The sequence below is a fragment of the Zea mays genome, chromosome 1, assembly GCF_902167145.1.
Source record: "Zea mays cultivar B73 chromosome 1, Zm-B73-REFERENCE-NAM-5.0, whole genome shotgun sequence".
NCBI classification, from domain to species: domain Eukaryota; kingdom Viridiplantae; phylum Streptophyta; class Magnoliopsida; order Poales; family Poaceae; genus Zea; species Zea mays.
In genome coordinates this window covers 9,530,553-9,544,000 of record NC_050096.1, presented here as the reverse complement: position 1 = coordinate 9,544,000, position 13,448 = coordinate 9,530,553, and the positions used below count along the sequence as shown (strand labels likewise).

At 44.8% G+C, this 13,448-nt stretch overlaps 1 protein-coding gene across 1 annotated transcript in view; it reads right to left on the bottom strand.

Moving 5' to 3' along the window:
• Positions 1-13,448, bottom strand: part of LOC100502300 (uncharacterized) — an 82,463-nt gene that overhangs the window by 21,910 nt on the left and 47,105 nt on the right. Inside the window, exons 19-23 of the mRNA NM_001363261.1 lie at positions 10,440-10,516; positions 10,192-10,294; positions 6,765-6,884; positions 6,531-6,674; positions 5,213-5,362 (exon numbers count right to left, since the gene is read on the bottom strand). Coding sequence (NP_001350190.1) covers positions 5,213-5,362; positions 6,531-6,674; positions 6,765-6,884; positions 10,192-10,294; positions 10,440-10,516 — 594 coding nt within the window. The remainder of the gene's footprint in view (positions 1-5,212; positions 5,363-6,530; positions 6,675-6,764; positions 6,885-10,191; positions 10,295-10,439; positions 10,517-13,448) is intronic.

The window sequence follows — 13,448 nt, the reverse complement described above, 5'->3', positions numbered from 1 at the left end:
TGTAAACGAATCTTAAAACGGAAGTCAGCTACGACAAGCTTATGTTGGGTTACCACACACTCTCCAGGTATAACCTTACAATCTAAGCAGGCATGCCTGTCCTCTTTTCTCAAGAGGACGAAATCAATCTGGCTAGTGTGTTGGCCACTACTGAAGGTCACCAGGTGGGATTTCCTCTTCCTAAAGAAAGTGTTTGCTATAAACATGTCATAGGCCAGGGCAAAGTTCAGGATTTCCTCTCCTTGATTCCTAGTCCCAAAGCCGAAGCCTCCATGCACACCCTCGAAATTGGTGCTAGATGTACCCACATGGCCATTGAGATCTCCTATGAAGAGCTTCTCGCCAACTGGCACACTACTAACCATGTCCTCCAGGCCTTCCCAGAACTCCCTCTTTGAGTTCTCATTAAGGCCTACTTGAGGAGCATACGCGCTGATAACATTGAGAACCAAGTCCGCAATGACCAGTTTGACCAGGATGATTCTATCTCCTAGCCTCTTAACATCTACTACCCCATCTTTAAGGCTCTTGTCGATCAAGATGCCTACTCCATTCTTGTTTGCTGCAGTCCCCGTGTACCACAACTTGAAGCCTGTACCTTCCGCTTCCTTCGCCTTCTATCCTTTCCACTTGGTCTCTTGAACGCATAAAATATTTACCCGTCTCCTCACCGCAACGTCGATTATTTCTCGTAACTTACCTGTTAAGGAACCTACGTTCCAACTACCTACACGGACCCTAGTTGGCTCGACTAGCTTCCTTACCCTTCGCACCCGCCGAGGAAGATGCAAAGACCCTTGCTCATTTTCCACTACATCCGGGCGCCGATGTAGCGCGCCACTAAGGATGCGACGACCCGATCCTTGCTCACTTATCACCGGCTCCATATCAAGAGACGGCGCGTCACTTTCCACTTTTTCACCAACGAGACAAACAAATCCTGATCCTCCGCCCCGCCCTCGACATTCGCCAAAACTTCGAAGCAAACCAGTCCACAAAGAAGGGGGTTCGCCCCACGTCATCGTTGTCGAGCCACATCCCCTGACATAGCAGCTTCGACTTCACGATGCAAGCCCCCACCACACGCAAACCGGTCACCGAAAAACGAAAGCAACCACCGAAGGCAACGACGTGGCCGAGACGAACTTCAATAGCAACGCCTTCAGGGAGTGCCATCGGGGAATACAGTGCTGGGGAATACGACGCCCTCAACTGAGGAAGCGGCCCACAAGCGTCGTCGTCGCCGAGGCTTTCGCCCAAGAAATCCACCAGCACATGGTGATGTGGTCGATCCATGGGTTGTAGATTGACGGCCAAGGTGCGCCTCTTTGGCTACCACCGCCATTGCCACCATTGCAGTTGTTGTCGACAACTGGTGGAGTTGGAGTAGCCGCCAGGTTGTTATTGTTGCTATTTCGAGACAGCAGGGGCGAAGGTGGCGTTGGACTGCTGCGTCGGTATAAAGGTGGCAAGGAAGGCATCAGAAGCCAAGCTAGAGGCCTCTTAACCATGGTTAGCTCCTCGAGTAGAAGGTCGTTGTGAACGGTTTGAAACGACGGGAACGTGTGTGATGCACCTGATGAAGGTCTTGCTTGTCCATGCACTGCCATACAGGGGTGGAGGCATCGGCAGTGTCGAAGAGGACATGATTGTCGAGGGTGAGGACAAAATCGCGCCAGAGGGGGTAGTTGGTGGAGAGGGGGTCTAGAATGACTGGGACGAACCATCGGATGTTCTAGATGTTGGCAGCTTGCGAGTGGAGGTTGGCGATGATGGAGGCCCCATGAATCGCAATGGCCTCGACGCCGAAGGAGGCGATGGGGGTGTTGCGCCGGCTTAAGAGCGACGACGGTCGCACACTCTAGGGCACCGGCGGATGCTTCTTCATTCTTCAGGGCTTCGTCTGCAGCAAGGACACAGGCACGGGGTCGGCAGTAGCCTTGGCAGTGGCGACAGCTTTGGCAAGCAGGTCAACCCTGTTCTTAGTGGCAGCACCGTCCTCCTTGCCATGTTGCGCAGCCTTCTCTTGGACACGAGCAGTGGCGAGCTTAGCCTCACTAGGGGTTGATGGCGTCGACAACATGGTGGAAATGAGGCAGTGGTGGGAGAGGAGGGTGAAGCGCGGCGGCTAGGGTAGTGTTGGGCAGAAGGGAGGGCCACGAGATAGTGATCGTCTTTTGATACCATGATAGAAAGGCTATCAATGTTATTGCAGGTGATATGGTGTTACACATATATAGGCAAGGATAGCTGAGGGTATATAGAAACATAATCAATCAACAAAAATCCTTACCTAATAGAGATCTATCAATGGAGATCCTTACCTAATAGAGATCAATTATTCTATCCTAGCCATATAGGCACACTATACATGAATCCTAACAGCCATAAGTAAAACTTATCAGTTTCTAAATCAGAGTAGAGATGTCTCTGCTCATTAGTCCATAACAATATTTCTTACCAGAATTCATGTCATACAACTCACAAAGTTTCATGCATGAGTTTCAAATCTCTACTACCTATTAAGACGGTAAGGGGTAGGCTGCCCCATTCCGTGTTCTGCCATTCCCATTCCGTCCTCACTGCAAAGACCATTCCCATTCCCAGCTGTCTGTCTTTCTCATTCCCCCTCCCTGCAAAGCCCATTCACATTTCCATTCCCGGCTATCACGTGTCTTTCTCATTCTCCCTCCCACAAAGCCTATTCCCATTCCCACGTGCATCCCACGCCTAGCTAAAATTAAATTAAAAAAACAGGCTCCAAGGGGATTCGAACCCGCGACCTCTCAAATAAATGTGTTTGTAGCTACCACTACACCACATGTGTGTTTATGTCTACATCTATTATATTAAAAACATATAATATATCTCTCCCGAAGCCCACCTGCTACCCTTGCACAATGTGTAGTAGTAGATAAGTATCACTGAGATTATTAAATTATATTTTTGGATTGAGGGAGTAGTATTTAAAGAAGAGCCTTGCATGCAATCAGTGATTTCAAGTCGTCCGACTAATCGCGATTAGTCGGGCTGGTCGGTATTTAGTGCACGATTTGGCGGACGACTCGACTAGACAACCTGGTCGTCCGACTAATCGTCGACTAGGGCGACTAGTCGTCCGATTTGTGTGAACTGGTCGTCCTGGCTAGGGTTCAGTTATTGGGCCTTTTTTAGCCCATCTATAGTGACTGCAAGTCTCCTCTCCTCCCCTATTCTACCCTAGCCGCCAACACTGGCTCTCTGCACGTCTCCTCTGTCCTCTCCTCTCCTCTCTTGCATCGCCCCTGCCTCTCCCTTCTCTTGCACTGCGCCACTGCCCCTGCAGTCCTGGACACCGGCGGGCGGCGGCTACACCGGTGGGCAGCGGCACAACACCCTGCGTCCCTGCCCCTCCTCCTGGAGTCCTGCAGCGGCTGTGGCTACAAACCAGTGGCGAGATGAGCACATCATCTGAAGGTCTCTCCTGCTCCCTCCACTTCCCTTCCTTCTTTGTACTGCATGTAGTGGATGGTTGCTGACTTGCTGTTGTCCCTCCTGCTCCCCCAATTCAACCAATGCTGTGTTGCTGGCCTGCTGCCCTATACAGAGTTTGTTGCTGGCCGTGCACAAGTGGAAGTTATTATGAATAATGTAGAATCATCGGCCGCATCAGGTATATAATGTATACAGGTATATTTATATAATGTATACAGGTATATTTATATAATGTATACAGGTATATTTATATATATACCTATATAAGTATAGCTAATAGTCTAGGACGACCAGGGACCGACTAGGACCGACTAGGGGTCAACTAGTCGCCCTAGTCGTCGCCTAATCGCGACTAGTCGCCTGGTCGGTCCCAGTGTTCGACCAGGCGACTAGGCGACTTGAAATCATTGCATGCAATTTCTTTTGTTTGAATAATGTTTTCAACTTAAATACTTTTTTTTGCATGTGTAACATTTATTCTCCGTAATATTTTTCCATGGATCTAACTTATAAATCATTTTCATAAACCAATGCCAAAGGTGAATCCATGTTTCTTACTTGGAAACCCCGAACAAACACACTAGCACGAGGCGCTCGCGTTGGCGTCGCTCACCGACGACGAGAAGAAACTTGGCGACTGCCAGTTCGACCTCTGGAAGCAGTCCTACATGGCCCATGCGCCGCTGTGTACGGCAAGCTCCGGCGCAGCCGTCGCTTGGACGTGGTCCAGAGCGGCTGCACCGCGCTGTCCATCGTCAAACATGGGGACCTCATGGTCGTCGCCAATGTCGACGACTCTCGGGTTGTTCTGGGCATCACAACCTACGACGACACCATCACGCCGTCTAGCTCATCATCCACCTGAAGCCTAACCTGCCACGTAAGTCGCTACTGACCGGCCATGAATTCTTGTGCGCTGGAATGACGACCATTGTTTTTGTTGTGTGAGTGTCCTCGAACAACATGTATGTAGAGGAGTAGCACATCCGGTGGTGCAACGACCAGGTGTACTACCTCGCTGATGAGCCCGGGGTGCACTTCATTTGGCAGCCCAGCCAAGAGTGATCGGTACTCACCATACCGCGCGCGTTCGACGACTATTATATCAAGGATTGTGGCGTCATCTCGACACCGGAGGTGAGCAGAGGTGGACCGACAACAATGACCACTCGCCATCGTCGGGTACCTTTTGTGCCGGCCTGCCTTTAATTCTCTTCGCAAACACACACTTGTATTTTTTGTTTAAGCAAGCGGTATGGTGGTGCGTGCCTGATGACTAACGATGTACGACGGAACTTCTACCGGCAGGTGTGGCACGTGCTCTCCAATAATGAGACCATGCAAATCATGACATATATCGAAGTCTGCATGATACTGATGGTTGCAATGTAGTAGTGAATCAACTAAATTAAAATAACAAAATTTATGTATGGCTAGGATCACAAATGGATTATGAAATATTTTCTTATAACAATATAAGACACATTTTGTATATAAGTTATCATGGTATTATATGTTCCCGTTGCAACGCACGGGTACTGACCTAGTTTATATTATGTGTGATCAAATGTATCTGTGCAGTGAGCATCATAGAAAAACTTCTGGAGCACCATTAGTACAATGGCTTGATCCAAGAAATAAGTTGTGCTGATTGTTACATTACCAAGACTACGGTTTCACATGTTGATAACTGTCATGGTAACCTGCAGATTAAATAAATATATTAAATAATGCTTACATGTGATCCACAATAGAAGTAAGGTTTCCCAGTAGAAGCGCTTGATCTATGCGAAGAGTGGTGAGTTCCTTTTGCGGACCGGACAAACCGCTGTGTGGTATTACATAAGATGAAATTCGGCAAGAAATCTGTCTGCATCTCACTCCATATCTGGATAGATCAGAAAATAGCATCGTTTTGATTAGATAAAACAGCAAATTTTGTGGGATAAGCATAAAAATGCATTCCATAATGCAATGCAATCTTTAGGGCTTGTTCAGTTAATAACCTCACCAAGGGGTTTGGAGGAGATGAGGGCAATTTTGACTTAAGGGATCCCTTTCAATCGCCCTCCAATCCCCACCAAAACAAACAAGTCCTTATTGTGATTTTTAAGCAAGATTTTGCTATCAAATTGTTTCTTTCTTAAGTAATTCCCAACAAACAATACATCATTCATTGGTTGCGCAATCCAGGATTTGAAAAACTACCAATGACTGGTAATGATTACTGAAGGTTCTTTGTGTGTATTGTGTTCTTGTGTGTGTGTGTGTGTGTGTGTGTGTGGTAGGCAGGTGTGGTAGTTTAGCCAGGTCATCTTTGTCATGACAGTGGCACATCTGTTGTAAATTGTATATGCAGCTAGGGCCTGTAACCTAAAAAAAATCCTTCTATTAATGCAATGAATTGAAACTCTCCTACATTTTCAGAAAAAAAAACAATGATTGTTAATTTTTGCCACCAACCAAGAAAGAACACTGCTTTTCAGAAACTGCCAACTAAGGCGTTGTTCGGTTATTCACATCCTATGTGGATTAGACGGGTTTGGAAGGAATCAGGAGAGATTTTGACTTGTTGCGGATTTAAACCCACTCAATTCCGTCCAATCCACATGGATTGAGACTAAAACGAACAGCCCCTAAAGTGGTCACCAGGGAATTGTGGTATACTGTTTTTCAGAAATTTTAACTGCAAGCCCTATCTCCACAACCACAGATGCTGTTTTCCTTCTCCAGCTAGTGGAACAGGACAATCAAGAGATTGTACAAGGAGCACCAAGGACTCAAACTTTGATCATACTATGAGCTCGGGGTATTTGGAAACACCGAATGACCAAAATGACTGTATTTTGATCATACTATTGTGTATTATGTGTGCATTGCATATTTAGCACACTCTTCTTAATGAAATGACACTCATCTTTCCTGCGTCGTTCAAGAAAAAAAAATAAGAACAAGCTCACACAGGCACATGGTAACATGTATTTTGAGATTAAATCATTATTACATGTATTGTGCATTAATCGAACTCTTGAGTGTAACATGGTAAGGTCTCAAACCTGAGAAGAGATGCGACTTGAATAAGAAACCAACGAAAGATTTTCTTGCATCTCGCTAAGCATAAGAGAGTAAGAATCCAATTCAAGAAATCTTGATATTGATTGGTGTGTAAGCTCCAAAATATCCAGCAGTTGTTGCAGTTCCTAATTTGAGAAGACAAAAAAAGTGGTCCCAAAACAATAAAGTAGCAGCACCAGCAATTATATTGTTAAACAAAAGTAAAACATTCTTACCACAACACCACAAAGATCTCCATTTTCAAAGCGCTCAAGTAGAAAGTCAATATTTTCCCTGAATATTTTGTTCATTCTCTGAGTAATTATGCTTCTTAGATCAATTGTCCTCCCTAAAACCTGGGATGCAAAATGAAATCCTTCAGTAATAATGCAATAAACTAGATGACATGTTATGAATCTTCCTAGAAGGTTGATTTTATAGAATTAGAAGAAAAAAACTGAGTTTATAATCAGACAAATCTCTTTCCTTGATTCAAAGAATAAACAAAAGGACCAAATGCTCGCTACTGGTTCAGATTTCAGAGGCTGCAGCAAAGCTATAAGAGTAAATAAAAGGCCAAACTTAGGCTGAAGCTAGATGCGAAAGTCCGAATTCAAGAATACACAATACAATCTTGATTTAAAATTCAAGGGGACAGCTAGAGCCCTTCAAGGTTGGAGCAGCAATAAGGTGGGGCACATTGAGTCTCAGCTGCATCTTGCTAGAGAAATGATCCATCAGCTTGAGATTGCGCAGGATGGTCGTTGTTAGGATTGCGGATCCTACCAGGGATCTCCCTTAGCCTATAAGGATGAACAGATGCGCGAGGGAGATGGGGGCGGCGGCGCTGGGGCTTCGTGGCTGACCTAGGCTGCGCGGGCAAGAGAGATTGATTCCAACTCCTGGCTCCCTCAGGGAAGCCAGAATAATCTGATTCTGCTTAAATCCATAGATGACCTCTTACAAGTATTTATATCCCAGCTGATGTTTATCTGATCTAAGGATAATAGCTATGAGATCTCTTCTAATCCTTATCCAACTAACTAGAGATAATCTCTCCTTTTTATTAGCTAATCCTTATCTAATCTTATCCAACTAACTAGAGATAATCTCTCTTTTTTATTACATGTTACACTCTTGAGTGTACATAAAAGAGGGCTGCGACAAGGGACCCTCTTTCTCCGATGTTGTTTGTTCTTGTCATGGATGTGCTTGGTCAGCTTTTCTTTAAAGCAGATGAAGAAGGTTTGTTGCAACCTCTTTCTTCTAGGAGCTACAACATCGGGTTTCTCTTTATGCTGACAATGCGGTTCTCTTCATCAATCCTGTGGCGGAGGACATTAATATGGTTTCGGACATCCTTCACCTTTTTGGAGAGGCTTCTGGTTTATATAATAATAACCAGAAATCTAATGTCTATCCCATCAGGTGTCATGAGGACAATTTAGATGTGATTCGGCAGTTTTGGCCTTGTGAGATATCTAGCTTTCCTTGCAAATCTTGGCCTGCCCCTTTCTTTGCATAAATTAAAAAGGGAGCAAGTGCAGCCCATTGTGGACAAAATAGCTAATCAACTCCCTGGATGGAAAGCCGATATGTTGACTAAAGCAGGAAGAAGTGTTATGGTGCAATCTGTTTTGACAGGGATGCTGATTGATAGTGCCATGGCTGTGGACCTGCCTTCTGCAGCGATGAAGGACATTGATAAAATTAGAAGAGGGTTCCTTTGGCGTGGTCGTAAAAATGTCATGGGTGGACATTGTATTGTGGCCTGGGGATGAGTGTGAAGACCTCGCGAGCTTGGTGGGCTGGGTATTTTCAGCATCACTGAGCTGGGTTGGGCTTTAAAAATGCGTTGGGCTTGGCTGCAAAAAACCGAGCCATGTCGGCCCTGGTCATCCCTGCCCCTTCATATCCCAAGGAAAATCCGAGAGTTTTTAAAAATGGCCATGTATTCTGAGATCGGAAATGGGGCCTCTACCCTCTTCTGGAGTGATCAATGGCTGGGAGGGCAACGGGTAGTGGATATTGCTCCTCGTCTTTTAGAGACCATTCCTAAGAAGTTGATTAACAAAAGGACAGTTCAGGAGGTGATCGGAGATAATTTATGGATTAATGATATTAATGGGAGTTTATCTGTTGGAGCTCTTGCAGACTTTCTGCGCCTTTGGGAAATGGTGGCCCAAGTTGATCTTTGCCTTGATAAAGAGGACAAGCATATTTTTCGGTTGGCTGCTAATGGCAAATATTCGGCTAAAGCTGCTTATGAGGGACCCTTTCTTGGTTCAGTGGAGTTCGAGCCTTATGAGAAGATTTGGAAAACTTGGGCTCCGCCCAAATGTCGTTTCTTCTTGTGGTTGGTGGATCATAAGAAATGTTGGACGGCAGATAGACTTGAAAAGCGAGGCCTGGATCATCCAGAAAGATGTCCTCTTTGTGATCAGGAAAGGGAGACAATAGACCATCTGCTTGTGACTTGTGTCTTCTCTAGAGAATGTTGGTTCCTCCAGCTTAGGCAATTCGGGCTGCATGTTTTGGCACCGCAACCATCTAATATAAACTTCATGGAGTGGTGGCACGAAGCAAATGAAGCTATTCAGGACCCCTCAGAGATGGCCTAAACTCTGTTATTATGCTAGGTGCTTGGGTCTTATAGAATCATAGAAACAAATGCATCTTCGATGGCCTTTCCCCTAATATTGCTAATTTCTTAATTCAAGTTGGGGACGAACGCCGTCTGTGGGAGTCTGCTGGGGCCAAGGGGTTGTCCTCCCTTGTTGCCTCCCTCTCAGATGTGGATTAGAGCTTTATAGATGGATCAGTTTATGTTTGTTACGTTTAGACCGCCGTAAGGCATCACTTGTACTCCGGTCTATTTTGGACCTTATTTATTTCTCCTTTTAATATAATGATATGCAGCTCTCCTGCGTGTTCAAGAGAAAAAAAATCATGATACAAGAAATCAAATTAAAAAACCCAACAAGAGTTCCCCCGGTGCTAATGTTGTTACAGTATATGCGATCAAATTATAAAACCCAACAAGAATACCCTCAGTGCTAGTGTTGTTATGGTATATGCATATCAATCGCATGGATTGCCAGTATTGAAAGTTGAAAAACACATTTGGTAGCAGAGGTGTTACTGTTGCACTCAAATTATTGAAGAGTATGTTCAAGAAAAAAATATAGAAGAGTAATGTAACTAGGCAGTTTAATATATATTGAGAAGCATATCAGGTGAATAGGTTTACAAATTAGTGAACTATTGAGAAAACTACATATTATTCTTTCAAATGAAAGAACAAATTTGTTCTTCATTAAAAAAATACTAAGAAACCATCAGCATCAATGTCAGGATAATTTTGTTTTTGCAACAAAGGGTCCCTTGATTTTTCTTCCGCCATCAACTTTTTATCAACTTCACCTTTTCCACTCACTTCCCACGTGTTTATTTGCTTGTGCCAACTTTTGGCATTTTTTGGTCCAACACTGTTTATGGCAGTTTCAACTTACAGAATACAAGTTAAATGGGTGTGAACAGAAATGAGATAATCTTAGAGTGATCCTCTGCAATTGAGTTCAACTGATAACGATGGCATAGGGTTGGTTTATTAGCAAAAACAAAACTATGTCCTGAACCAGATCATATGAGCAGAGACCTTACCATTACTCTCCTTAACTTGAAAATCGCGTCGAATCGCAAAGGTTTGACAAAATACTTGTCACCATCATCGCATGCATATGTAAATGAACTATCAAGAAGAGTACTGCATATGAATGCAAAGATCAGTACAAGAGACATTTAGAATAAATAGATATTTTATTCAAAATTATTGGCCCAATTTTTATAATGTTGAAGTACAGCTCCTTTCTGCATATACAATTGGATGAAACAGACGAAAAGGTTAATACCTTGCTGCACAGCTCTTATAATATGTAAAGATGATCTCATTAAGCTTCTGAGCAAGAAGATCGAAGCAAAGATCAGCCTACAGGGCAGTGCACAAGTAATACAGGTAAGAAGTTTGCAAATGCATGACGATAGAATTTTGACTCTATGACTGTGGGTAATCCCAAGCCACACCACCGCCTTGCTTTCTTCCTAGATGGTGATTCATATGCAACTAGACAACCATGCAGCACTTAAAACACCACTGCCAACCTAAACATTAACCAAAATAGGTTTTGATCCTGCTCCTTCGTTCCAAATTTTAAGTCATTCAAACTTTCTTGGAGAGTCAAAGCAACTCAAGTTTGACCAAAATTACAGATAAAATTACAAAGATTTATGGCATCAAATAGGTATTACTATGAAAACATAATTAATAAATAATCTAACAGTACTTAGTTAATATAGTAAATGTTGTCAGCATCCAGGATTCCAGGGAAGGGCATACCCTCAGAGCTATCAAGACGCATTTAAGGATCCAGGTAGGCAGGTATAGGAAGTTACCATGGGGCCTAGCTACCGGGACCACTGCTCCCGAGGCCCCATGCCCCATAGACCTGCCCTAGCTCCGGCCAAGACAGTGGCTTAACCCTCCGGGCAACTTGACCTCGGGACACTCTGAAACTCTGAAGGAATGAAATCCAAACCACCATGTCGTGTTAAGAGCGACCAAGGGTCCTAGGGCACTCCAAAGTTTGGAGCACTACTGCACTTACAGGGCCAATCCGTAAGGATGGTTTAAGACTCAGGGGCCCGAAGGCAGTCCACAAGAATGGTCTAAGTCAACGCCCCCTCCCCCCTGTCCCAGGACATTCATGACAGATTTAAGTGCTCGGGCCCCCTGCCCTAGGGCACTTAGTCGCATGGGGCCCTATACAGGCCCCTGAATCCTTAAGGTCCCCGAACCCCTAGTGCCTGGGGCCTCCCGTGGGATCAAGAAATTCTTGCAACGACTAAGTATAAACCTATCAGCAAGACGAAAGGTTGTGGCTGATCCCCAAAGGCCTACTGACGTGCAACCCCCGAAACTGGGACGCCACGTTTAAGGCCGACTGATAGGTCCATAACGCTACCATTTGAATAAGCCTTCCATATAACACATTAAATGTGTGACGTGCGACGTTATAGCTTGACAATGTTAAGGCCCATGTGGCTCATACTACTCCTATGGCCTACTACCTATATATACTTCTATAATCCTCTATGAATAGTTACCATCTGTCAATCCCAAGGTTAGTAACATGGTAACAGAGCATGTTAGGATTAGGATCTATAATCTCATCCCCTAATTCCAGCCAAATTTCTCGGCCGCCATTACGGCATGTTTGCTACAGCAGACGGTCGTGGAAGTGACGTAATATAGCTGCCCTTGCAGTAGGCATGGCAGCCACTAAAGAACATCCTCACACTGCCAAGACCGAAGGCATGGCTCTGCGTGCGGTTTCACGACCAGGATAAGATCGAGGTTGTTGGGACTTGGCTGCCCCAGACCATCGTCCGGCTAACATGTACACTCTCTCCCCCTTGCTCTATAAATGGGGGGAGCAGAGTAACGATTAGAGGGACCCGCCCACATAAGGAGGCTCTCACATAGAGGATACATGTTCATAGATCGATGCTAGAGGATCCCATATTTAAAGAAAAGCTCATGGATAGGAACAAGATTCACTCAACACCTAAGGGCGGCACAAAAGTGAATTAAGGATTGTTAGTGTGTCCTATTTTAGGCAGTTTAAGTGGCATGGCCGCACGGCTGCACAAGCTTGTTGCCTTGTGCGCCTGCCCCTTATTTGGTTAATTGGTCTCAATAGGCAAGGATCTCCCTGATAGGATTGTGCATGATTGTTTCCTATTCAAGTGATTGTGTAGGATTGTTTCCTTTTCTGTAGACATCCTTGCCTATATGTACTTGAACCTTTGCTCCCATTAATCAATCATCATATTTTCTGCCAATTCATTGTCTCTCAAGGACCAATAGGCTAGAACTCCAACTGAGCTAGGAGCATTGTTGTCACGACATCGCCTAGGCATAGCTGCTGAAGTGGGCAATGGTAGGCCATATGTGTATGTTGTGTGCCCTATGCACCTAGGTACCTATTTCCTCTTCTTTTTTTCCCTTGTTGCCGCCACCGCTAGCGCTGCCAGCCGCAACTCCAACCACCCTAACTCTAGCTCCTTGCTCCCCAAGCCACCCACCCACATCACGCCCCTTTGATCTTAAAAGAGTTCCAACGAGACAATGAATGGGGTCAAATGGCAACTAACAATGAAGAAGTTCATCCTGGAGATCGTGATCTTTTCTGGTCCCATATTGATGAAGCCACTGGTGCAACATCACTACATGGCTACAATTTTCCTAGGATGACTAGGACCTATACTCATCAAAATGGTGTTGCAGCTGTTGTTTCAACATCCCCGGATCCATCATCCACCACAACCACAATTTCAGAACAAGAACAAGGATTAGGAGAAGAGGAAGAAGCTGAAATTGACTTTGTTGCTCATGTTAAGGATAACTATGGCCAAGCTCTTACTACAGATGATGAAGTTGTTGCGATTGCAAGTGATGAAGATGTGGGCACCATAAATGCAATGGACTTAGACTTACAAGCTTAGAGTAGTACGCCATATTTATCAGTTATCCAGTTTATCATGTATCTGTTGGACATATAGTTGCTTGTTACTTGTTGGACCTATATACTTTATTTGCTAGTATTTGATATATCATATATTTTGCATGCTTATTGTTGGAACTAGGGTTACGGAGGTAGTATGAGTGGTGGTGGGAGGTCGAGGACCATGACCCTGGCGCTTGGGTGCTGTCGTCATAGGGTTAGGGCTGCTGGTTGGGAGAGGTGTGGTGAACAGTACCTGTGGAGAACAGTAGGCGCAGAGGAAAAGCACGAGCAAGAATACTTGCCTGCTAGTGAAAGGGCCTCTAGCCGAGTTGGTTAGGTGGTCTGAGTAGCACT